Source organism: Ictalurus punctatus, chromosome 4 (genome assembly GCF_001660625.3).
Source record: "Ictalurus punctatus breed USDA103 chromosome 4, Coco_2.0, whole genome shotgun sequence".
NCBI classification, from domain to species: domain Eukaryota; kingdom Metazoa; phylum Chordata; class Actinopteri; order Siluriformes; family Ictaluridae; genus Ictalurus; species Ictalurus punctatus.
This window is the reverse complement of record NC_071284.1, coordinates 11,620,484-11,646,833: the sequence shown is the minus strand read 5'-3', so window position 1 is coordinate 11,646,833 and position 26,350 is coordinate 11,620,484. Positions and strand designations below refer to the sequence as shown.

General features: G+C 37.8%; 3 protein-coding genes across 4 annotated transcripts in view; all 3 read left to right on the top strand.

Annotated features, from left to right (window-relative positions):
* Positions 1-13,378, top strand: part of zc3h18 (zinc finger CCCH-type containing 18) — a 40,611-nt gene extending 27,233 nt beyond the window's left edge. For both annotated transcript variants that reach the window (XM_017466366.2, XM_017466367.3), the window contains exons 10-19: positions 4,923-5,108; positions 5,207-5,332; positions 5,658-5,753; positions 6,114-6,341; positions 8,514-8,636; positions 8,731-8,927; positions 9,624-9,829; positions 9,920-10,019; positions 10,275-10,368; positions 12,344-13,378. In XM_017466366.2, the coding sequence (XP_017321855.1) occupies positions 4,923-5,108; positions 5,207-5,332; positions 5,658-5,753; positions 6,114-6,341; positions 8,514-8,636; positions 8,731-8,927; positions 9,624-9,829; positions 9,920-10,019; positions 10,275-10,368; positions 12,344-12,536 (1,549 nt within the window). In that variant the 3' untranslated portion in view covers positions 12,537-13,378. The remainder of the gene's footprint in view (positions 1-4,922; positions 5,109-5,206; positions 5,333-5,657; positions 5,754-6,113; positions 6,342-8,513; positions 8,637-8,730; positions 8,928-9,623; positions 9,830-9,919; positions 10,020-10,274; positions 10,369-12,343) is intronic.
* A 1,221-nt stretch (positions 13,379-14,599) lies between these two features.
* Positions 14,600-18,119, top strand: il17c (interleukin 17c). Its single transcript, XM_047154913.1, has 3 exons — positions 14,600-14,688; positions 14,871-15,112; positions 17,382-18,119. The coding sequence occupies exons 1-3, from the start codon at positions 14,683-14,685 to the stop codon at positions 17,611-17,613; spliced, it is 480 nt and encodes a 159-aa protein (XP_047010869.1). The 5' UTR covers positions 14,600-14,682; the 3' UTR covers positions 17,614-18,119.
* A 520-nt stretch (positions 18,120-18,639) lies between these two features.
* tango6 (transport and golgi organization 6 homolog (Drosophila)) overlaps positions 18,640-26,350 on the top strand; it is a 34,752-nt gene continuing 27,041 nt past the window's right edge. Inside the window, exons 1-2 of the mRNA XM_017466691.3 lie at positions 18,640-18,758; positions 25,431-26,086. Of these exons, the coding sequence (XP_017322180.2) occupies positions 18,707-18,758; positions 25,431-26,086 (708 nt within the window). The 5' untranslated portion in view covers positions 18,640-18,706. The remainder of the gene's footprint in view (positions 18,759-25,430; positions 26,087-26,350) is intronic.

Here is a 26,350-nt window from a genome sequence, read left to right as displayed (position 1 = left end):
TTTAAAGTTAACTTTGAGCATTTCTTCCTTTGAGTGTTGCTAACTGTTGAAATAGTGTATCTTGTAATTCTGTACTTTAACTTTACATGTTTGTCCTTTTCTTTGCTTCCTTACCCGAATTACATCACTGTACCACGTCACAAAGGTGCAGTTATAACATCACTGTGAAGTAGTGGAGGTTTCCTGGCTTTTGTTTGTGTGCGTAACTGATATGAGGCAATAAGCCCGGGTGAAATAAAGGCGTAGAAAGGAAGTGACAGCCTTGCTGCTATTTTTTTTAATGAATGACTTAGGAGATACCAAGTTAATTCTACCTGGAACTTCCCAATGCACCGCCAGTTACCAAATGCTATTTAGGTCAGTGCCTATTATCATCTGAAATTTACCACAGATGACAAGTTGCCAATAATACTTACAGGAGCTAAGTGTTAACAGCAGTGATTATTTATTTATTTTTAATCCAAGAATGGCTGCAACTAACAATTATTTTATTAATCGATTAATCTGTTGATTATTTATTTGATTAATTGATTAGTTGGCTTAAAAGGCCAGTTTTTATTTTCTGTATTTAAAAACAAAACAAAAAAAAACGTTTTCACATTCTACCCATTGGTGTCCCTCAAACAGTGTGCAATTTGAAGGCTATGAAAAAGGTATTAAATGTATCTATGTGGGCTATGCTATACATTGTGCAAAGGATTTTTTTAAATATTAAAATTATAAAACAAAACAAAAAAAAACTGTCCACAAGCTTTAAGCAGAAGTTAAATCACTATATATTAAAATTGCTTAAAAAAAGAAAAACATAAAGCACAGTGTCAACTGGTAAGGGGTTGAATGTTCTGCAGTAACACACACATTCACTCATCTGAACACAGTAACGTTACTTCATTCTGTAAATGTATGACACTTTGTACATTTATATACAATTACATGTTACATTACAGTTACTGCTCTCATAAAAACACAATTACTTTTGTTTCTAAATATCCTGCGCCTCCTTTCTATTGCGCGCTGTTTGATTGACGCGCATGCATGGACTCATTCAGTGAAGTTTAACGGAGACTCACTTGCTGTCAGGACAAGTCTTTATGTAAAATGGAAATACTGGTGTGAATTTCTAACATTTACAGATAAGGATATAAAGGTAAAAACGTCATTGCTGCGCTGAAGAAAACCTGTCTGGAATACATTAAACAGCACACGCATCTGTCATAGCATCTGACACGACAAGCCACGTTAATACACTTACGAGTTTGTGTGAAGCACTTAATATAAAACATTCTCATGTTTTGGACCTGGATCGTGCACTTTTCCTGCAACAGCTCACTCTGTGACCTCCGCTGTGTTTCAGATGTTTTATTCATAGAAATGCGTTTTTCACCATTGTGAAGTTACGTCACTGACAGGGAGGTTATCCAGTGTCACGTCACAGACCCTACTAATCCATAATCAAATACGTTGTTGTTTATTTTAATTATCAGTTTTATTGATTAGTTGTTGCAGTCCTAAATCCTAAATTTTGGATTAGTCTTAATTAACCCAGAGAATGTCTGGGCTGAACTTGGTTTGCGTTTTCTCATTGTGGACAAGGCGCCTGTAATGCTCTCATGAAGTCTACAAAGTGTGTAAAATGCCATGGGCGCCTCCCTGTTTACCTTTTGTTAGCAACAAGTTAGCCTGGTTACTGTAATGAGTGTTGTAATTATCTTCCTCAAAATTAAACCATACAGTCATTGTTCTAGATTTAGTGAATGTGTCGGTATGCCGGTATGTTTTCTTTGGTTTTTCCTAATCGGAGGTCCGAGATTCTGAGTTGTGACATTTAGTTGAATGTTGCGTTAACAGAATACATTATTAGTTTCCTTTTTTGGATTTGCACATCCAATGAGAGTCTGTTACTGGATGCCACTTTTCCTAAGTTAACATTTAATATGTAAAATTCCAAAGTTTAGGGATTATGCCTGGTCATTCTTTAACAATAAATAAGCCCTTAAGCTATGGTGTGTTTAATTTGATAGTGTTATTTTAAATGGACCTTGTCAATCTTTGAATCCCCTTGCTGTTTGAAGGTGGTCTTAGTATTTTATTTTGCTTAGCATGTCCACATACTCAATACATTACATACATTTCTGATGACAGCATTCATCTGCACTTGCCCTGTCTCTCTCTCTCTCTCGCTGTTTCACTGGGTCCAGTTTAGCCTCATGGCAATATAAACCCAGGGGGTGGAGCTTTCCATCTGCTGCTAATGAAATAAGAAGTCTAAATACCGAAGCAGTGAGGGTTGAATGGATTTTCTTTTGAAAATAAATAAATATAAAATACCTGAGCCTAGCCTGATATTTATCAACTTTGTGTTAAATCTATGATTTCAAATGTACAGTATGCGTTCTTAGCATCAGAACAGAAGCACTTTTCTTTGATCTTCTGATAGACTGCTTGTGAATAGCTTCATATGATTATAGCACACTAAGTGCTCCTACAATCACAATAAATTATTTAACTAGAATCATTAAGTCATTAAAAAAAAAGATGTTAGCCTTTTCAAAAAGTGATTTGGACTGAAGTTTATAAATCTGGTTACCTCTAAGGTCCAGAGAAATGTGAAAGTGTGAGTATATTTGATCCTATTGCCATAAGATGGATTGCATTGGCAAATGCATTACTATTTAAATGACACACGTGGCATGGACTGTTAATGTTTGCTAATCGAGCATACTTCAGTGGCACTCCCAACAATGTTTCTTGTTTTAAAATATACACATCTTTATCAATCCCCTTTTTTGTTATTTTTGTTTATGCTTTTATTGCAGTCTTTATTTTAAGCCACTTTTTTGGATATGCAATAGCTCACAAAACAAAACTCTGGTTGAATTGAAACATGACGCCCTCCAGCACCAAAACTCACAACAAGGAAAGTTTGATGACCGATTCTTTTCGGTTCTAAAAATAACTCTGTTCATTGCATCTATTTTTAGCACCAGTGTGCTTCCTGCCTTTGGGTTGCATAACCCAAAAGGAATTTCTCTCTAGCCAGTGAGTGCTGGCTGAACTGAATTTCCCTCTCAAGAGACCCAAAGGCACTCGGCATTCTTTTTGATATGCTTTCATGATGAGAGACGTAAAGTCATTAGTTGCCTGTATGATATTGCAATCTGAAGCTTTTTCTAAAGTTAAAAAAAAACCTTTTGCTTGAACAAGGGGAAATCCTGACGTGACCTTTTCCTTTAAACAGACTTCCCCTTAAATATGAGCACACCATCACTTTTTTTTTTTTTTTTTTTTAACAGATATAAAACAGTACAACCTGCATCTTTATTTTCTTCCTTGTTGAGGATGCAGTCATTGTTAAGGGACCAGAGATACAATCATATTTTTAGCAATCTTCACACTACGGGCAATTGGACGATAGTTTAAAAACATCCGATGATAAGGGCCAATTATATCCTGTCAATAAGAAGAGGGTGGAAAAACACATCAATTTCGTTCTGTGTGTAAAGATGACGTCAAAACTGCAGTTTGTAAGCCCTGCACTGCTAAAATTTTATACCGGACGCTGCAGCAGTGAAGCGGGAGTTTCGGCGTTGAGCCTAATTCTTTTTTGTTGCACTGCTCAAGCTGAATTAAAGGGCCAGTACACCGTTGAAAGATTTAAATGAAGATGACTTGACAAAAAAGTGTATATTGCACAGAAAAATATATTTGTAGAGTAGTATATTTCATATCCAATTAATGTTAATATTTAAAAGTTTATATTATATATGACCAGTTTGATGTTCAGTGATTAAGTAAAAATGCTTTTGTTTGTGGTGAGTGAATGTGAGACTAACAGGAGGTTTTTTGTTGTTTTTTTTTTTTTTTTTAGAATCAATGTTAATATGAATTAATAACATTCAATAAGTTAAGAAATCTTACTTTAATCTTCAGAATTTAGTTGTTGTTAATGTGTTTCCTGTTTGAGACCAGTTACTGTGAAACAACTTGCTGAAATGGAGAAGTTTTTATTTGCATTTCCTTCAGAACTGTGGAATTGATTATTAATTTAAAATGAGGCATAAAAGGCAGAACTATCGGTTGTCAATTTTACTCGATCATTTATTTATTTATTTATTTATTTATTTATTTTATTTAAGGTAACCCATACATGAGTCCTGGGTCATAAGACTAACAAACATGTCCCGGATGATGTCACGTGCATTCATATGTTGTTGTGACCATTTATATCTGGTGGTATATGTTTGTCATATTAACATTACTAATACATGACAAAAATGGCATGTGGTATAATCTGTTGTAACAACAGATTCTTTCCAAGTAAGTTTGTGAAATGGATACATCACTCTAATGACACCCTAATGTTCAAGTAAAATGTTACCAAGGAAAATCATGAAGCCATGGTTATTATGCAAAAGTATCTATCAAATTTTCCTTGTTGTCGGTTTCTTTATCAAAAAACAGCATTGCAATGTAATGTAATCATTTCCCTTAATGTGTGGAGAATAACTGAGCTATTACTTCATCACTGCCTAACATAAACAATCTCTTCTTAGACGAAGTTGCAAACAATGTGTTACTGGTATCTGCTAGCGGCAGTGATCTCGATGCGTTCCTTTCAAATAAATTTGGTGAATGTGGAAAAACAACTTCAACACAACTATGTATGTGGGAGTGTGTATATACGTCACTGTCACATGCTCAGTGCAAGGGAATGATTTTGTATAATCGAGCAGAGAAACGCTGGAAGGTTCTGGAAATACAACCTTGGCTTGTGTTGTTTGTAAAGCAGTGCATTTGTCAAGTGGCATGTGCATCACTGTGATTTAGCACTTCTGTCCTGTGGTCACAACCAGCATTTGCCCAGAAAATGTAGTGACAAACAGAAGCCTGAAAATTACCCTATACCCATTCCTTTTCTCAAGAGGGCCAATGGAGTTGCAGCCAAAGAAAGAGACAGTGCCCATGGTGAAACGGCCAGATGAATGGAAGGACCCCTGGCGCAGGTCAAAGTCTCCGAGACGAAGACCTGGCCTCATGGGGTCTCCAACCCGCGGACGCAGGCGGCATAGGCCCTCAGGCTCATCTGTGTCACTCTCTAACACATCGCGGTAATGTTTAATATTATCACTTAAATTGCACATTGTATTTTGGGCTGTGGTATGGATACTAAGTGAAATTGAGTACTAACTGAATGGTATTTTCACAGATCATCATCGCGGTCTTCATCATACACAGGTTCCGGTTCCTCTCGCTCAAGGTCACGGTCTTCATCTCTCAGCTCTTATTCCACCCACTCCTCCCAACATAGCTCTTTTACAGGCAGCCGTTCCAGGCAAGAATCTCACATCCATCCATGCACGCACGCACGCACACACACACACACACACACACACACACACACACACACACACACACACACACACACACACACACAGAGACAAATGAATGCACCTAATATACAGTACACTGGAGGGTCAGGTTGCCTGTTCTTATTTCACTCTTTTTATTTATTTATTTTTTTAATGGGAAAGGAAATTGCTTTTCTTTAACCAGTGCTTCAAGGCATGTGGTCTCTGTTAAACACTTTTGGTAAACCATTATTATTATTAACTTTCCCCTTTTTCAAATTTTCCTTCTTTTTTTCTTCCTTTTTAAAGATCGAGATCCTACTCATCATCTCCCTCCCCTACACCTTCCGCCCAGAGAAATGCAGGCAAGAATAAAGCAGAGCAGCCTCCTGGACCAGTGAAGGGGTACATATACACACCACTATTACTATGCACCTAATACAGTCATACACACTAACTCATTTATAGACATATTACTCACACTCTATCACACTTTGCTTATATTAATTAGTCTAATGGTACCACTGAATTAAAACTTGAAACTGAATTAAAACTTAGAACTTGGCTTTGGGACAGTTTGCTAGCTAGCAAGGGACTAAAGATGATGTATCAACCACTTTGAATATGTATCAGTTAACTAATTCAGGCTATCAATAAGCCTAAGTAAAGTCCCTGCTGAAATCTCTTTGTTACTAGCAGCACTGCCAAGCAACATGTTTGTTTACTGCATGCAAGCACAAACAAAAATCTGTTCTCCTCCTTAAGCCACCCGCTGAAGCCAGGTACACTGCCCCCCCCTCGCAGGGACAAGGGCCCCTCCAAGAAGATGCCCAGTCCCTCATTGCCAGGCAAACCTCTGAAAACTACAGTGGAAGGAGTTAAACCCCCCAACCTCCGTGATATGGGCAGACCAGCTGCACCAAGAGAACCGGCAAAACCACCCACTGTGAGGGAGGGCCGCAGGAAAGACCGACAGCCACAGGATCCTCGCAGGTAGAGTGTGTGTGTATGTGTGTTTGTGTTTGAGTGGGTGGGTGGGTATAGAGTGAGAAGCTGACACAGGCACAGAATCCTTATTTACTTTGACACTTTTTGAAACATCTTTTCATTAACTCATTTGAATAATTTGCAAATTGGATGGAATAGCAAATTGAAAGGGGAAACACAAACTAATTTTCTGTATGTGTGTGAACTGTGTGATTTATGGATCCATTTGCATGAATCCAGTGTGTCAGTATCCAGCAAAGACAGAGGTCTGTTTGTGTATGTAGGTGTGTGCGTGGGAGTGTGAGATGTGGAATACCCTGTGTGGGAATTATGGTGGACTCTGGGGGGGAAATCACACGTCTCTCCTGGCTTTCCTGAACTCTGATATAAATGAGCTTTTGTTGACAAATTATCTGTGTCATATAACCTTTGACTGAGACTTCCCTAAGGGAAGTCCTGAGTCTCATGCCATGATGATGACTGTCATGTCTGTCTTCTCACTTTTTTTTTTTTTTTTTTTAAAGTAATGTTTATTTGGTTTATTTTTATTAGTATTTTAGTTTAGAACACTTGTTATCTAAATTATTATAATTATTATTTATAGATGTATTAGTTATTATATATATTATTTTGAATTCTGATCATATCCTGACCATAGTCTCTACACCCATCTTCTTAAACTTCTATTAAATTAATTTATTAAATTAAATTATATATAATCAGTTAGACTTATGAGAAAGCAGGAAAGTTATTGTATGTTGTTTCCCAGTAGGTAGTTTCACACATTACCTTCCTTGTGCAAAATTCTATTGGCTTCAGGCCATTAAAAGTAATGGTTTTTTTTTTGCTTCTCCATTTTCTAATAAAAATATCCCCTGTCATTATCTGCAAATAAGAGTGATTACTTAAAAGTAATCATGCATAGCTGGAATCACATGGTAGTTGAGTCCTTTACTGGGACTGTATCACAATTTTTGTTTATATGTACACTACTGGTCAAAGGTTTAGACACACTCATTCTTTATTATATTTGAATTTTTTTCCCCACATTTTAGAATAATAAAAGTCATCAAAACTCTGGAATAACACAAATGGAACTATGGGAATTATGCTGTGATAAAAAAATCCAAAATAAATCAAAATAATTGGGTATTTTAGCATCTTCAAAGTAGACATCCTTTTTGCCTAGAATTTCCAGAAATGTATTCTTGGCATTTTCTCAACCGATTTCTTGAGGAATCCCCCTAAGATGCTTTTTAAACAGTATAAAAGGAGTTCCCACCTATACTGGACACTTATTGGCTGCTTTTCGAAATATTTCGCTCCAAGTCATTTGTTTTCTAATGAAAGAAATGAATATGTTGGCACGATTATATTTTTGTCTACAACACAAATTTCAAACATTTAATCATATGCCTTCAGATCATAAGATTTTTAAGATAATGAGAAACATTTCAATCAAGTGTCTCCAAACTTTTGATCGGTAGTGTAAGTTGACATCTGACTTGGACCTAAGCTTATGTGGCTCTGACTCAGAGTTGCTTGCTCTGACATAAATAGGCTGCTTAAATGGTTTTCTTCAACATTTCATATCATTACTTGAACTACGCTATTACAAATGAAGTACAACTGCTGTGTGTGATTAAAGAAACGTCATCTCCCAGAGCACAATTCATGTAGATATAATCTTTTCACATATACAAGTACAGTACACCGAAACCCTTTTTCATATCACAGTTTGTTAGGATATTGGCGACAGAGAATGGGTTCGGTCATTATACAGTACAACAGAGAAGAGAGGGTTAAGGGCTCCACAGTGGTAGATTGGTTGTGCTTTGGCTTAACTTGTGACCTTTTGATCAATAGCCCCGATCCTTTAATCATTGAGCCACTGCCCTATTGGACTGGACTTGACATGGGGCCTTTGGATGTGATGATGTTATTTGGACTGTTAATCTCAGTTTCAGATGTTCTACCCACATACATTGTTTTGTACAGTTTTCTGCAGTCTGGATCACTGCTCTTTTGTGTATACATATTTCCTTGCAAGAAGCAAGAGACTGATGCTGTCTTTTCAAATTCTTACGTTTTTGCAGATGAAGCAAATTCACAGCTGTAATTGAGTTTCTGACCATTTCTCTCCATCTCTATCTCTCTCTCTCACACACACTCTCACAGGAGGACATTAAGTGGTAGTGTGAGTGGCAGCTGCAGCAGTTTTTCAGGCTCTAGCTCTCACTCCAGGTCTCGATCCTCTTCCGCCTCTCATTCTCGCTCTCAGTCTGGATCCCACAAGTCCAGGTGCAGACTGCTAAAATCACTGCACATACAACTTGTCCCCTATAACTCGGCGCTCAGATGAATAACTTGGTGTGTGTGTTCATTCATGTTGCAGGTCTCTGTCAGTGAGCAGTGTGTCATCAGTGTCATCTGCCTCTTCCAGCAGCAGCTCAGTGCGCAGTGCTGATTCTGATGATATGTATGCTGACCTGGCCAGCCCTGTGTCCTCAGCTAGCTCCCATTCACCCACTCCAGGTCACACACGCAAGGAAAGAGGACTCCCACGAGACAGGGATGCCAATAAAGACAGAGGTAGTAGACTGACATACTTGCACTCAGTGAAAGATGCAATGCTGTCATGCTATAATGTGATGTATGTAGTTCTGTGTGCTCTCTGATTTCTTTTTAAACTTTGTCCAGTTTTGGTCCTGGAGCCGAACAAGTCTAAATTCACTTGGTCTTAGCCAAGACTGATTTTAAAGAGAGTTTTGATTTATTTAGATTTTTACTTTTCACTTGCAACACCTGTTTGTTAAATTCATAATTAAACCTGTATGGAGGTAAATCTCCAGAATACAGTGGGGGGAAATAAGTATTGGACACGTCAACATTCTTTTTTCCTGTGTCATTCCTCTGTATTACACATAACTTCATTTATGGACTTTAATGTGTGAATTCTTTATATTTCCGGAATTCTTGAGTTAATACTGAAGTCTGGTGAAAATTTCATGTGAATAACCTCATTGGAAATATATTTACTGGAAAATGTTGGCACGTCCAATACTTATTTCCCCCACTGTAAACTTGGCCAGCCTAGGTGCATACTGTAGCTCCATTTTGGTTGAGATAACCTTTTGTTAAAGATAATAATCAGTGTTCAAAGTATCATTAGTGTCATATCGCTGAAACCGATCAGAATTTTGTTAGCTAATACACAATAGCAGCTTTTATGGATAGCTCCGTTTGTTGACATGTGCTGCTTCACAGGTTGCATTGTGTTCTGTGTAGGAAAGCCCACAAAGAAAGATGAGACCTTTAAAGATGAAAGGAATGAAAGGAAAAGGGTTGATCAGTCTGGCATCCCACCCAAAGCTGACTCGGGCATGCCTAGATCTGCGCCTGGAAACCGAGGGCACCCGATGAACGCACCACCTATGGGTCCTGCAGGGGGGTATGGTTCACATAAGGACATCAAACTCACCTTACTCAACAAGGTAGCTGCTTACCATAAGATTGTTTTTATATTCTTTAATTTAAGTAGCAACCAAGCAACCACCTATTTTTTTCATCCCCTGCATATGTAGCAACAAGCAGACAGAAGCAATAGAAAAAGGTACTTCCCTGCAGACAAAGACAGACCAACATCTCCTCTCAACAAGAGAATGGCACTGTCTCCTGATAGAGGTGAGAGGTTGCTCGTCATCCATGTATAAAGGTCTTTTACTAGGAAAAACCAGTGTAGAAATCCAGTCTGTAAAATTGCGTTTGTCAGGCACGTGCATGTGCATGCTTGTTAATGAGGATTTCCAGAAGGAAATCCTGCCTAGGAGAAACATCACCTCGGTCAGCAGTTTCAGTTCATTTTAGTGGCCGGCCACACAACACCACACTTCAGTTGATGAGGTTGTTATCTAAATGATCTAATCTAATATTTCATAGGTCGAGACAGGAGGCCTGGACGTTCCCCACTTTCACCTAGAATGGACCGGCCAAGAGGTCAGGGCCCACGGCCTATGCCTCCACAGGGAGACAGGTTTGTACTAATGCTTTTGCTTAATGGTTCTGTTGTTCTTGTTCCTTCTTCTCTACTTAAATCAGTCAATTCCTTTCCATATGGGCTGATTTCACAGTTAACAGCCCTTCTATACATCAGCAGATTTTCATGGGCTTCCTCTAACATTCAACTGCATCTAAAACAGCTTCACATGTCAACTTCTGTACTTTACAGTTTATGATCTTTTATTCCTCAATAACAAATTAATTAATTTTTAATCTCATTTACAATTCCAACATTATCCCCTGGCTTGACTGCGTTTTCCAGAAAAGCACAATACTGCACACAGATTGTGCACCCTAATCGTGGCTGTTTTATAAAATTCCCAGCGTAGGGAAAAGTTTGTCTCTTCCTTAACGTTTGTTTAAAAAAAAAAAACAAATAAAAAAAAAACACTGACCCAGGGTCACTAGAAAGGATGCAATAATAATAAATAATCATTTTTTCCTTTCCTGGATAATCTCATGATATTTCAAGATATTCTGCTCTGCATCGATCATGGTTTGAAAAAAATATTTGCTGAGTCTCTAGTCTTTTGTTTAGAACGCGGCTTATTATTAAAATGGGAAACCCCAGGGATGTATACACTGTGTGCACGGACAGTACATACAAACCTGATGACGCACACTGTTTAGGAGGGAAGTGGTCATCAGAGACAAAGAAATTGAATGCAAAAACAAAATACCTGTTTTGTTTGGGTAACTTCACTTCTTTTTTTTTTTTCTTCTTTTTTTTTCTTCTTCCTCCTCCTGCCACATACATGCTTTGTCACGAATATAACCTCTAGCTGCACAGGTTTTGATGGAAAATAATACTATAGAATGAATATATATATATATATATATATATATATATATATATATGTATGTATGAGAGAGAGAGAGACAGACATACATGCATACACAATTATATTTTATATATATATAAATGTGTGTGTGTGTGTGTGTATGTTTTTGCTTTTGAACTGTTGGATAGGACCTAAATGTCAGCCGTGTTGATATTTCCTCGTACCTAAAATAGTTACAAAATGCTTTTCAAATAATGCCTTTCTAAAGGGTTTCACTTTTTTCTCATTTAATAAGTGCATTATAAAATTATGTTAATTTTTTGCCTGTGTAGCTCCTTAACTGTACTGCATCAGAGAGTGCTGCTTGGTTTAAGGGGCTGATTATTATGAAGTGTAAGACCTCTTATCACACTCTGCCCAGTCCGTGTCACTCACAGTGTTTCTTTCAGCTGTTGCTGTGCTAGGTAACACATCACTCAGGTTTTGTGCAAATTTTGTGTGCATCTCTGCCCATCAGAGTCAAATTAGCATGCACGCGCTTATATAACTGAAAACAGTTATACATTGTGCAGCAGTGTTACATATCTGAATTTCAGACTCTGAAGTAATTTTTATTGAGATGAGACATTTTTGCTGAACATTTTAGCACTGTTTGCTTACATTATCATCAGTACACCTGTACATAAACTTTACAGCCTTTGTAAAGGTTCTCACATTCTGGTGGCTTCAATAAAATATTTCCCCAGAGGACAACTCTCATCTATGTGGTATTACAGGTTCAGTAAAGAGATAAAAATTGATGTGATGCAGACCAACCTCCAACCAATCGGGATCAGAAGCAGATACTACAGAGACGGGATTAAAATTTCACTACAGCTACCTTCTATTCACATTGTTAGCACTTCCTATAATTATGGATATGGATAGAACATCATTTATTGCAGAAGCACTCTAAAGTTAGCAGGCTGGTGTAAAGTTAACAAATCCTGCATACCAGTTTTAGTAGAGTGCCTCCTTGAGAATTTTTTTTCTACTTAACCACAGAAAAAAATACTCAGAGTATGTATTTAACAAAGGTGTGTGTATATATTTGTTCAAAGATTAAATACAATTTAAAGACCTAATTTTGTTTCCTCATGACTCATGGTTGTGTTTTTGTTCCTCCAGGAAGCGTCCCCAATCCCCACCACCCAAGTCTTCTGGGAAAGGTCTTGCAGCATCAGCTGGTAAATCTCCAGCCCCTGCACCAGGCTCAGGCAAACCCAGCAGCACTCTCTCCCGCCGTGAGGAGCTGCTGAAGCAGTTGAAGGCCGTGGAAGATGCCATCGCCCGCAAAAGGGCTAAAATCCCGGGGAAGTGAGGAATAGGCCAGAACCTGCAACATCTGGTTTCCAAGCCATCAGTCACCGAGGACACCCAGCGTTGTTTAGAAGTGGATAAAAAACGGTCATTGTGTTTAAAGTCGCAGACGTCTAAGTAGCTCACGGTGATCGCTGCTACATTATTCGCACATTTCACCCCCAGCGAGAGGTTGTCTACATTTTATATTGATGTGATATTGTAGTGGGGTGACAGTTCACTCTTAATCTGTTATTGCAAGAAGTTGGAAGCTTTACTGTAGTGTCTCTATGCTGAGAAAAATGTACTATTAAGTTCTTTCTCTCCCTCTGTCTCGCTCCATTTCGCTCTCTCTCCCTCTTATTCACTTTTTGTTAATAGTCTGTATCATAGTCTTTTGATCCAAGACTAAAAATTTTGATCATCAAGAAGGACTGCCTTACTAAGGGTGACTGCTTTTGTGCAAACACCTCCTGGCTAGCTAAAGTTTTGACACTCTGAAGACCTCTAGGTTCCAGTGTTCCCATCTTAACCAATGAGCTCTTTCCAGTTCTGTATGTTAAGCATTTCCTGACCGTCTTCTGTTTCTGACTGTGTACAAATATTATAAGCCAGTTGAGGAAACGCACCTCTTAAAGTGTATAAAACTAGAGAACAAATGACAGTGATGTGATGTATTGCTTTTATAAGATTGCATTGGTTTTCGTTCCCCTAGCTCTTCAAGTAAAAACTGTATTTTATTTTGTTCCTTATTTTTAGATGAGTGCGAGAGTTTGTCTTTGGGACACTTTGCGATAGGGAAGAATAATATCTTGCTTTTTGTGACAGAGAAAGCTTCTAAATAAACTATTTTGATAAAGAGAATCCTCACTTGACTTTTCGTGTTTGTTTATTCATGGAAAGTATGCAAATGAATAGTTAGGCTAAAAAACAGTGAATGACTACACTTCAACCGCCAAAACATAAAGTGATTAAATCTCTTAAATGGGTGGTTTATGGTATTAAGCCTGCAGTTAGTCAATGTAAGAAGGTGAATTAAGAAATTTCTATCTAGTGAAAGTATGCCACTGTAGCCTGAAAATGCTGATGAGGAACTGGGAATGTTGGAGCATGTGTTATCAACTGTGTGTATCATCAGAATTTAGATGAGAGCCAGTGGGAAAATCACCAAATTCCCTGTTTGGTTGTGAGAGCAAGCAGCCAGGATGTTATTGATTAATACAGTTTGCTGTGCTTTCCATAACTCTGTTCTGGAAAATTGCCAAGATAATCTAGAAAATACCAAGGATATGCTTAGAAATAAATACAACAGATCTACTACTTGATTTATCAGTTGGACTGGACGTCAAATGTTTCCTTAGCACAGAACCATACAAAAATTTCCTTCGGGATCAGTAAAGTTGGTCTCCTCTTCTCTTCTCTATAAATGTGGGTAAGAAATTCTACCTAGGGATTTGTGGAGGCTTTTGATAAGGCCAACGTGTAATGGGGGAATAATTTGAAGCCATAAGGAAACACACTGAGGTGCCATCTGAGGATGAGGGATGGCAGAATGGGGTAACCATAGGAAATATTAAAAACCAAATATCAAACAAAAAATCACTACAGGTGATCAAGATGTGATACACGTATATCAAAATACACCCATTGCAAGTAATCTAGACATCTAGCCAGAAGCCCTCGAGCTAGGATACTTATTTTGGTTTGAGTTCACCTAAATGAATCTTTAATTCCCTTTTGAGAATAATTGTAAAGTTTTTAACATTAATTCAGCTTCATGACTTGTTGCAATTGCAACCGTAATGTAAAAAACAAAAAAACAAAAACAACAACAATGTAAAAGTTTTGAAGGTGACAACACTGAATAATAAAAACATAAAGGATATATTTTAAAATGTCTCTTTTTTTCCCTCCAAATGAACATATTTCATATGCAATTACTATTCTCGTCATTTCCTTGTCTAATAAATAAATAGATAAACAGTCCTCAATGCTGCGCTATTGTAATTGAGCTATGTTTGGGGGGGTGGGGGGGAAGAGGAAACTGAAGTATTCTATTTCCATTTCCTCATTCTTTGGATTTTCCCAAATGAGCCGATATATTGCTCGACTACTTATAGCTGTGGATCACTAAGCAATTTGATGTGGACTAACAGGCCAAACTAAACATGTGGGTAAGTACAGTAGCCTATAATCTTGTGATTTTTTACTTATTTATTTATTTTTATTCCTTTAGTGCAACATGACTGATAATGCCCTTAGTAGATGTATTTATTATTTGAACAGGTATAAACTTCGAATGAAACATAGTAATTATGTTGAATTTTGGATGGATCATGCTGTCATTCTTTTCCAGTCTTCTCTGATAGTGGGAGTTTTACTCCTTTTCCTCACGGATGCTCTGGCAGTACAGAAGCACAAAGGCTGTTTGACTCGAGATGAACTGGAGATGCAGGCAAGGAGATTACAGCGGAGGACGGGCAGACACAATGAACACAGAGCTGTACATGCTGTATCCTCCCCGTCCTGTTCCGATTTCACACACTGGGTCTTCTCATCTGATCTGAAGAACCGGTCGCTGTCTCCTTGGCGATCAAGGTGAGTCTCATTTCCTAAACTGCTCCCACAGCTGATCATCCATCCGCGTATTGATTCTGGCGCATGTTTTACGCCGGATGTAGTTATTAACTTTCCCATTTTCACTACGTGCAAACAGTGGCTGAGGTTGCTTTTCCGACCAGGGAATCTAGTCCGATTTCTAAACTAAAGGGTTAAATATTGCAAGTATCATTACACATCGCTCCGTTTGGTAGCCTTAAAGGCAGAAAGCATGTTGCGCGTTCTTGTCTATTCATCCTAATCGGAGTTCAGTTGATTTGGTTTGTTTTGAATTGTGATTTCGTCTGGTTTAGTTTTACACTGCACGTAAATAAACCAAAAGGCAAGACGTTGGCAGGGGGCGTGTACATCTGAAAACACACATCTCACACAAGCCTCATTCACTGGTCAGAAATACGGTGGCAGAATAATAATAATAGTAATAATAATAATAATAATAATAATAATAATAATAATAATAATAGTAAAAGGTAAACAAACATTTGGCAAGTGTGCATAGAAATGATAAATCTTCGTAAAACAAAAGCACACGTAGGAGTAGTGTGTGTCCTGCTGTCTAATTTGATCAGAAAATGCTTTCCAGTAGAAAGAAAGTTATAGGTAGCATATGCCGATATGTTTTATATAATATATGAAGAAGCGTGATTTTATGGACGCACAAAGGCTCAGCGCGCATGCGCAGAAACACTAATACGACCGGATCTTTGGACAGGTAGGTTAGTTTACTTTGTCACAGCACCGGCGCTACATAAATTAGGCTGCTGGATAATTATAACCTAGAGATGATTACCTTTAAATGCTTTTGTGTATCGCAGCCAGGGTTTATTTAGTGTTTTTGTTTGTGTTCTGGCTCAGTGTAGCAGCTCGACAGGAAATGCGTATGTGGTTGGGTCGATTCACAGCTGAATCACAATCCAAACGTTTGAAGTCACTTGGAATAGGACCAAGGGAAACTGGTATGATTGGCCTGTTAGTTTAAGCAGGTGAGAACACCACATTTGTGTCAGGCCAGAACAACCGGTGAGAAAGAGAGAGTGTGAGTGTGAATGTGAGAGAAAGAGCGAGTGAGTGAGTGATAGAGAGAGAGTGTGAGAGAAAGAGTGAGTGAGTGTGAGAAAAAGTGAGTAAGAGAGAGTGTGAGAGAAAGAGTGAGAGAGAGAGGGAGAATGAGGGAGTGTGTGTGTGAGAGAGAGAGAGAGCGAGAGAGAGTGTGAGGAGAAAGTGAGTGAATGAGAGAGTGAGTGTCAGAGAACGTGTGTGAGAGAGAAGGTGAAAGAGTGAACGAGAGAGCGTGACAGAGGGAGAGTGAGTGTGAAAGAAAGAGCAAGTGAGTGACAGAGAAAGAGTGAGTGTGAGAGAAAGAGTGAGTGTGAGAGAAAGAGAGTGAGAGATGGAGAATGAGAGAGAGAGATGGAGAATGAGAGAGAGTGTGAGTGAGTGACCAAGAGCGTGTGTGAGAGAGAGAGTGAAAGAGTGAGTGAGTGTGAGAGAAAGAGAAAGTGAGTGAGAGAGCATGACAGAGGGAGAGGGAGAGAGAGCATGAGACATTCTTCTCTGAATCGACCCAAATGCAGAAAGTAAATAGTCGAAATTAAAGCTGGATGTGGTACATATAATGTTAATCAATAATAATAATAATAACAACAACAACGATAACAATAATGATAATAGTAAATAAAGATAATAATAGGAATAATAATAATAATGACGATGATGATGATGGTAAATAATAATAATAATAATAATAATAATAATAATAATAAACATAACAATAATAATAATAATCATCATCAGGTTATTTATATAATTATTTGAGTATGTGTTTATCTCTGTGTTCTCTGTGCTCAGATGATTTTTTTTGTGTGATTTCCACACAGTTATTTCTGACCAAAAATAGCACCGCCCCCCCATCAGTGTTTTCTTCATTTTTTAAGATTATGTAACTATGTTCAGTGTGAAACTAAACAAATTATATCAGAGGAAGAAAAAAGAATGGGGGAAAAAACTCGCTCTGATTGGGACTCTTCATACCGAATAAAGGAAGTCCGGTGTGGAAATTAAAACAGAAAGACATGATACATCATGCATCATGTGATATGTTTGATGCATGATGATTTAATATTTTCGCCTGAATCCTTAATCATGTTAGGTGTTTATTTGAAAGAGAGAGAGAAAAAAATCCCTATACAGATATTATGCATTGTACTGTAAATTCATTGACCTGGTGTTATGTTTTATTTCCCCCCAGATTTGAGACTGATCATCACCTGATCCCTCCAACATATGAAGTGGCCGAGTGTCTGTGTTCCGGCTGCATAATTGACGGCTCTGAAAACACAGACTACAACTCCATCCCTGTGATGCAGAGCGTCATGTTCCTGAAAAAGGTCGCGTGTTCCTCTGATCCGGATAAATACTCTTTCGAAGTTGTGTATAAAACTATCCCGGTCGCCTGCACATGCGCTGTGCCCAGACAATAACCTCTTGTAGAGGCGTTATCATTTAACCAAGACAAAAAATGTAGAGACGTGTCTCATGTAAGGTTGTGTTTGTTTTAAAATGCAAAATTGTTAAGATTAGTTTTTTTTTTTGTGTGTGTGTAAACAGCACTACGTGCTATACTTATGTTCCATAAACTGTGTTTTTAGCATAAATTTACTATGCAATCAAATTTGCAGTTGGGTACATTGTTGTACATACACTACTATATATTTTTTCGTCTTATTTATGTGATAATTTATTGACTATTTATTTAAATTATTCAACTTCTGTTTTTGAAGTTTGTTTGAAAGTTTTTATTTTATTTGTTATTTTATTTGTTATTTTATATTGTTTGTTTAACTAATAGTCTGCACGTAATTTTATTTAATGTGTATTATACCGATTTGCTAAATGCTTTTAAATATGGTGTAAATGTAAATGCTTTTAAACATGGTGTGACATTCAAATATGTCATCTATTAATCTAATAAAGTCATCCAACCTGACATATGCCTCCACAGAACTATGCTTAATAATCTCTGAATTAGATTAAAATATTTTTGTCATGCAGGACTGAAAATATTGCTTATGTCTACTTAGGCAATAGATGAATATTTTTTTAATTATGTAATGCGTAACATTACTACCATGGTGAAACATTTTCCCAACACAGAGATAAGGATGGAATTAAAGTAATAATAATAATAAAAAAACTAATATAGAATAAAAGCTACATACAAATCACATACCACCACAAACTCCATCTATACCACCACATGTATACTTTAATAAAATACTTTATTTAAAAACATAGTATGCCGTTTAAGAAATAAACGATGAATACATTTCCATACACTCACATACTAACAAGTATGGGATCTTCCCCTTTTTATTTATTTATTTTTATATACATTTTATTTATTTATTTATTTATATTGCCATTTTCACAGGCGTAAATGTGGTTTGGATCAACACTTATGTTTATGACTTTTGGCTTATGTATTTTTCCCCCATCTTAGCGACCTTACGTAGTCATGACGCTTAATTCGTGCGACACAGTTTCACATGTGCTTCGCTCGTGTTGTTGACAAACATGACTACGGCGCTTATAACTGCACTGAGCATCCTTACCAAACCTATTCGAGGTAAGTGATTCTGTTTGCTGAAATCAAACATGCAAATATTGTACCAGTTCCCTTTATTTATTTATTGTACCTCCATGATGGAGATTTTGTGCGTTTTTTTAGCCTCCACCCCACACACACACTGCAACAGTTCATCGAACATGTGTTAAAGATTCTTGTTACAATTAGGACTTGTTATTACAACTCGAAAGCATTCGTTTGTTTAATTCGCTTTCCTTCTTTCTTGTACAGTGTTACAAGGCATACAGGAACCCATGAAATTGAAATGTATTTTCTTTCCGTTTTGAAAGAAGGTGAGCAGTGTAAGTTCTGTAGCAGCTCTAGTAGAACCTCTGCTTCCACACAGCTCTACCATCTTACAGGAGTAAGCAGTAAACATTTGGAAATGTTGATAAATATCTCACTACATTGTCCAGCCTGTATAGATCAAGTTCTTTTCATTCATCTACACATAAGCAATGGGATTAGGGCCTCTAGTGGTAAAAATATAGGGCTATTTTTCATTTAGATGAGAGTATTGAATGTGTAAAAACTAGTAAAAGGCTTAATAAATAAATAAACTGCTTCTGTAAGTCATAAAATAATGAAATTCTTGAAAGTGCATTAGGTTTTTATTTTAGCCTAGTCATGAACTTATAATGTATGTGGTCAGAGCACAGGTGATTGCTTTATGACACAATAGGAAGTCCGACTTCCCCTAAAATTTCATTAAAATGCGGCAATGAAACGTTGACCAAATTGTCTGTTATTCATCACTCTTGGTGACCTTCAATATTTTAGCTAATCAGATATCTCCCTGCAATATTGCACTGTTTGTTCATTTAATTGCAGACTGTTTTTGGTGCACAGTGCAGCCTGCATGAAAATATCCTTTGTAGCCTCTGAAACAGCTCTGATAGAAACCTAGAGATGCCATGGTTCTATGGGCTCCTATGAGAGATTCAAGCACGATGTGTTTTAATGGGCACACAGATGAATGCTTATCGGACATTGGGCTTTTAATACATCATTAATACAAAGTTGGGTGGGTGGGTTTTACATCTCGGTGTACACTGGACAATGCGCTCTTTGTTTGATTATGCTGATTGAGAGATCTCTTAAAGGGGCAAAATCTCGTAACCTATTGCCACTGAAACAATGATATCTAAAACGTAAATGTATCAGCACTAATTGGAATCACTTGGAACTGCATTAATGGTTAGTTGAGTCTTTACGAAACAGTTTAACACACTAGTATTTCATATTTTATCTTTGTAATTCGTAAATACTGCAAATAAGCGTAAAGCTCACCAGTTGCCACTAGGGCAGAGATATGTTTCTGTTTGTTGTTAGAGCTTATTATGCTATTAGTTGCACGTTAATTGTGTTGTTTTTCTTGTATATTATGTATCTCATGTAATCATATCTACAAAACAGTATGCTTCAGATTGACAGTGACAGCGTTTGGTTGAATCAGTAGTGAAGGAGGATTTGAGTTTGAATATGCTTGTACTTGGTCAGAGTATGGACTATTCAAAACAACCCACCACATCTGGGCCAATGCCCGAAGCAGCCCTTAACGAGGCTTTAATTTATCAATGATGTCGTTAGAGGAAAACAATACAACCGAATATAAATACAGACAACAAACAATTGTTCTTTAAACAAAATGAGTGACACCCCTAAAGATACATTTTAATAAATACATACAAATTATAATCTAAATTAAATTGTACATGTACTGTAGAATTATGTACTTTCAGTACACACTGTAGAATCCCCATTGCCTTTAGTCAAATATGTGGTTGCACACACAAAAAAAATCCCTTAGTCATCCATCACAATCCAAAGAGCGTTCAAGACAAAAAGAGACAGATGAGTGTTGACCTAACACCGGCAGATATAGGATTTTAAAACTACATTAGCAATTAAAGATATTATTAAGCACAATAAAAAATTTGTTTCAAATGACTATAAAGCTTAGAAATGCTTGCCAGGCTCTCCGCACAGTGAAGATGGTGGTGAAGGAGACAAGAAAAGAACTTTCCAGAATTGCAGAATTTACTTGATTCCTCCTTCAAGTTTCAAAGTTAACACAAAAAAAAATAAATGCACGAATTAACTAGGAATATAAAGGAGCCAGGGTTTTCCCCTAGGTTTTCAGAGGGCTTAGGTGCTGTCTCGGCTCCAGGGGATGGTGGTGGTTTGGGGGGGGGTGTTGAAATTATTCAAAGGAAACTTCAAGTTACATTTTTTTCCACATTCTTTTGGAAAGTATTTCTGAAAGAAAGCTGGCAACACCTATTGTATTTATATTCAAAAGTCTATTTATTTGAGCAAATAACATCACTGACCAATAACTGAAAGTATTTGAACAGCAAAGTCAATTTTTTTTTTTTTGCTATACAGTGAAGACATTTAGGATTGAGATCAAAAGATGAATATGAGACGAGATATATCAGAATAACCCCACCCCCCCCTTATTGGAGCACGTGACTGATAAGTATTTCTTGCTGCCCAGGTGTGCTCTGTTAAATTAATTGTTTTAAAGAATTAATAGCTCTGAATGTCTACTCTTAGTTTGAGCCCCAGGTTTTGCCTTTGAAGACTGCATTTATTGGTAAAAATGGATAAAATCTGCATGAAGACCAACAACGGTATGTGGGAGAAAAGAGGGAAACTCTCAGCTCAGAAGTATTGTTCATAGCCGATACAACAATTTGGAATGTCCTGAAAAAGAAAGAAACCACTGGTATACTGAGCAACAGACGTGAAACAGGTCAGGCAAGGAAAACAACAGCAACTGATGACAGAAACATTGCTGTGAAAAAAAAAAAAAAACAAAAAAAAACAACAGTCAAAGACATCACCAACATCCTCCACAGGGCAGGGGTGAAGTTATCACAATCCACCATTCGAAGAAGACTTCAAGTACAGAAATATAGAGTCCATACCACAAGATGCAAAACACTCATCAGCAGTAATAATCATAAGACCAGAATTTACAAAGAAATACAGAGATGAGCCAGTAAAGTCCAGTAACCTCTATCAAAGTGATGAAAAGGCCAAAGTGTGGAGAAAGAAAGGATCTGCTCATGATCCAAAACATTGAAGCTCATCAGTCAAGCATGGTAGTGTCATGAATTGGGCTTGCATGACTGCTTAGTTGAGGAATGTGTAAAAGACATTAGACGGTAGATGCTTATTAACTTCCTCTTACTTAATTCTGATAAAACAGAACTACTTGTACTTGGACCACGAGTAGCTGGAAGTAACTTTTCTGATCACATAGTTACTCTGGATGGTCTCTCTATTTCATTATGTGCAGCAGTTAAAGACCATGGTGTGATTATTGACTCCAGTCTTTCATTCGAAGCTCATGTAGATAATATTACTAGGATAGCCTTCTTTCATCTCAGAAATATTTCTAAGATAAGAAATATAATGTCACTACATGATGCAGAAATATTAGTTCATGCTTTCGTCACCTCTAGACTAGATTAATGTAATGCCTTACTGTCTGGATGTTCCAGTAGGAGCATAAAAAAGTTCCAGTTAGTCCAGAATGCAGCTGCAAGAGTCCTAACTAGAACCAGAAGATACGACCACATCACCCCGATCTTATCCACACTGCATTGGCTCCCAGTGAAATCACGCATTAATTATAAAATACTATTATTGACCTATAAAGCACTAAACGGTCTTGCGCCGCCGTATCTAAGCAAACTTTTAGTTTTCTATGATCCTCCACGCCTTCTTGTATCAAAAGCTGCTGGCTATTTGTCGGTACCTCGAATAGCGAAGACTACAGCAGGGGGAAGAGCTTTCTTTTATAAAGCCCCACAGTTATGGAATAGCCTTCCTATTAGTGTGCAGGACTCAGACACAGTCTCAGTGTTTAAGTCCTGGGCTTAAAACGTATTTGTTTACTAAAGCTTACAATGAGTAGACTTTCTTTAACGCAAAGCACAGTCTTACTTAACAATCTCTCCCTCGTTCCTTCTGTTGAGACACACATGATTTTATGGAGATGCAAGTGATCCTGATCCTTTCTGCTCTCTGGACCTCTGGATCCCTTCGGATGCCCTACCTCTGGATGGAGCTCTCATCAACTCCAATTCCAGATGGACATTCTCACTGTGGTTGCTGGGACTACGGTTGCTAATTTGGCTCTGGGACTGCAGTCACCACATGCAGTTTTGCACTCGGGTCTCCTTTGAACAGTGGACTAGTTCAACAAACAGACTTCATATAAAACCATATTGAACTTTCCTTTACTTTCACACTGTCCGTTGTTACCCAGATGTGGATGGGTTCCCTTCTGAGTCTGGTTCCTCTCAAGGTTTCTTCCGCTTAACATTTTAGGGAGTTTTTCCTTGCCACCGTCGCTACCGGCTTACTCAATAAGGATAAATTCACACATTTAAAATCTGTATCCCATGTTTATATATTTATGTAAAGCTGCTTTGAGAAAATGACCGTTGTAAAAAGCGCTATACAAATAAAATTTAATTGAATTGAAAAAATTGTCTGCTTCTGGAACAGGCTCACTAATCTTTATTGACGATGTAACTCATGATTGTAGCAGCAGAATGAATTCAGAAGTTTACAGAAACAATCTGTCAGCCAGTTCAGAGAGAAATGCATCCAATCTATTTGGGAGGAACTTCATCATGCAGCAAGACAATGACCCAAAAAGCACCGCCAACACCACAAAGGACTTCATCAGGGGGAAAAGAGGAAGGTTTTAGACTGGCCAAATCAATCACCAGACCTTCACCCACTTGCGCAGCACTTCACCTCCTGAAGAGGAGACTAAAGGGAGACCCCCTCTGCCTAACTTGTATGCATAGGAAGAATAAACATGTTGAAATGCATATGTAATTATTTTAAAAATGCAGCCAAAGGACATAAAGAAAAGTAACACGTTTTTTTTTTAAGCAAAAAGATTTTACATAATAATCCTATGGACTAGACCGTGCTTCAAAAACGCCCTGGACTTCTTTTGGGTGACTCTCAACTGCATTTTGTTACAGGTTTTTTATTTTATTTATTTATTTATTTTTTTAATGTATATGGAAAAACGCTCTGTCCAACAGTTTTAATCAGAAAAAGATATTGCATGTGAACATAATCTAACTTCGTTTAGCTAACCAAACCATGTTAGATATAAACACTTCACTCAAGGTATCTTTATGTAACGTCAACTAACTATCTTTGCTGGCTAACGTAACTTAATTCAGTACATGAATATCTTGCGTAAGTTAGCAATTTCATTAGTTGTAAAATGGGCCACATTAGTTAATAATTTTCTCTGTCTGCTATCGCTTTTATTAACATCCACAAGAATTACTGCCTAGTTATACTTCATTTATACTTTGAGGTTAACCTTATCGATGGCTTGCAACATGCTTATCTGGGTTGATGGTTGTGACTACCATCCCAGGTTGATGGTACAGAGAAACTTACCTTTCCTTTTGAGATCATTCCACCTCTGCATTTTTTTTTTTGTCAGCGCATAGAACTCTCACCGTTGCTTTTACATTAATTCTGATATGTCACCTAAATGCCTTTTTACATTCATTCGGCTTAAGGTGCTACGCAAAAACAAACTTTCTTATGTTAGGGAAAACACTGGGAGCGTAACATTTTCTGCATGTAGGAGTGGGCCAAGACTAAAGTCTCCAAACTTTATAGACAGTACAGGCTCTGGACTGTTCTGTACTTCTGGGGAGGCTTCACCAGCTATTATTTGAAAGCATGCCAATAATTTTAAAACAAGTGTTTTACAGATAAATTACATAAAAATGCCATTAAAACATTTTTACGTTTGAAAAGATAGTTAATAGTTTAGTTTTGACGCGCTATGTTTAAGGTGGAAATATCACTTAATGCATGTGTTAATTCATTCAGCTTTGCTTACCACTTATCTGAAGCCTTTCCCAGGAAGACTAGACCCAATACAGGAATATACTCTGGATGGGATGCTGCACACACACCTTTACACCTGGGGCAATTTAGAGTAGCCAATCTACCTACTGACATTTTTTTGGTAGGCGGGAGGAAATCAGAGACCTCAGAGGGAACCCATGTGCACCTGGGGAGAACATACAAAACTCCACACGTGTTATTCATTATATATATTCTTTTTCTGTGAGATTTGATAGTAATTCTGAAGTTGACTGTCTGTCATAACTGAACAAGCTTGAGCACAATTACACCTCTTACAGTTTTCTGTAGTTGTTCTTTATTCTTTTATTATTACAAAATGTGACAAAAGCCAAATAGTGTGTGTTAAATTACATCCTTAGCATTTTCTTTTCTGAGGATTATATAAATATTCTATATTTATTTGGGTGCCATGCCTTTGCCTCTGTAACTGCCTCCAGTTTCGCATATCCTCTGAACTCCTAAGTGGTAGTTCTTGTTGTAAGATTCAGACACATTTCATTTTTACTTTCTGGAAAGTTTTTACTTGTGGAAAAATTGTAAACTAGAGGATCTTTTTTCATTCAGATTCCATAGGGGATGCAAACCTTTGCACTGAACTGTAATTATTTATTAGATTAATCTGGCACATTAATTCTCCATGGTCCTCCCACCCAGTTATAGTGACATCTGTGTAGTACAGTTCAGTCAAACTAGTGCCAGTTTGCTAATATGACCGTATTTATTTATTTATCTATTTAACAGAAGCCAATTCGACTGGTGCACAAACAACCCAACAGGAAGTGCTTGTGTCCGCGCTCCAGAGGAACCAGTTGGAACTGAAGCGAATGTTAGATGGCGGAGAGCTGGAGGATGCCCGCTGTTTACTGGAGGAAGTCAGGAGCGAGACACAGTGGTTCTGTGCTCACACTGAGGACCTAACCTGGAGCTTTGCACAGGAATGCCTCCTTCTGCTGCTCTGCTTGTCGCGCCACCTCAGCAGGATGGTGGAGGCTTTTAACAGAGACTCAAGTCCTGTTGTTCCAAAACCCTGTGCTCCAGAGGCAGCTCCGCCATTACCTCCGGATGTCCTTAGTGTAGCTCAACAGAAGACCTTAGGCACCGTGCTACAGTTTCTTGTCACCCTGGGCCTGTGTCCGTACTTGGTACCTGGAGTGGGAGTGAGTCTGGCTCTGCGCTCTGCGTTTGGAGTTGCTGTGGAGGGAGCAGTGCATCGTGATGTGGCCCCACCCTGTGAACGCAGGCTTCTCATAACCACTACCGTTTTTCTTGAGGTGGCTGCACTGTCATCCCTGGCCACTCTGGTCTTTACTCGCCACCTGGGTGACCTGATGGCAGCACTTTGCCAGTTAGGGTATCGGCCTCGTCGGCCTGAAGGAGACAGTGCAGAGATTAATAAGGTAATATTACTTAAAATTGTCATGTGTTAACAGTTTATTTTTAAGCTAGATTTTTCCAAGTGTTTATTGCTGTTCCTGTACAGTTTCACTATTTGCACTTTGTAGAATCTTGTGTACATATGCACTCTACTGTCGGAAATGAGTCATTATGATACTGGAGGGACAGTATTTCGTCCCACTGTACATGTGTATGGATGGGATGACCTGATACCTTTTAATACTATAATACATTAAATGAATGATTAGATTATGGCTTTAAATATG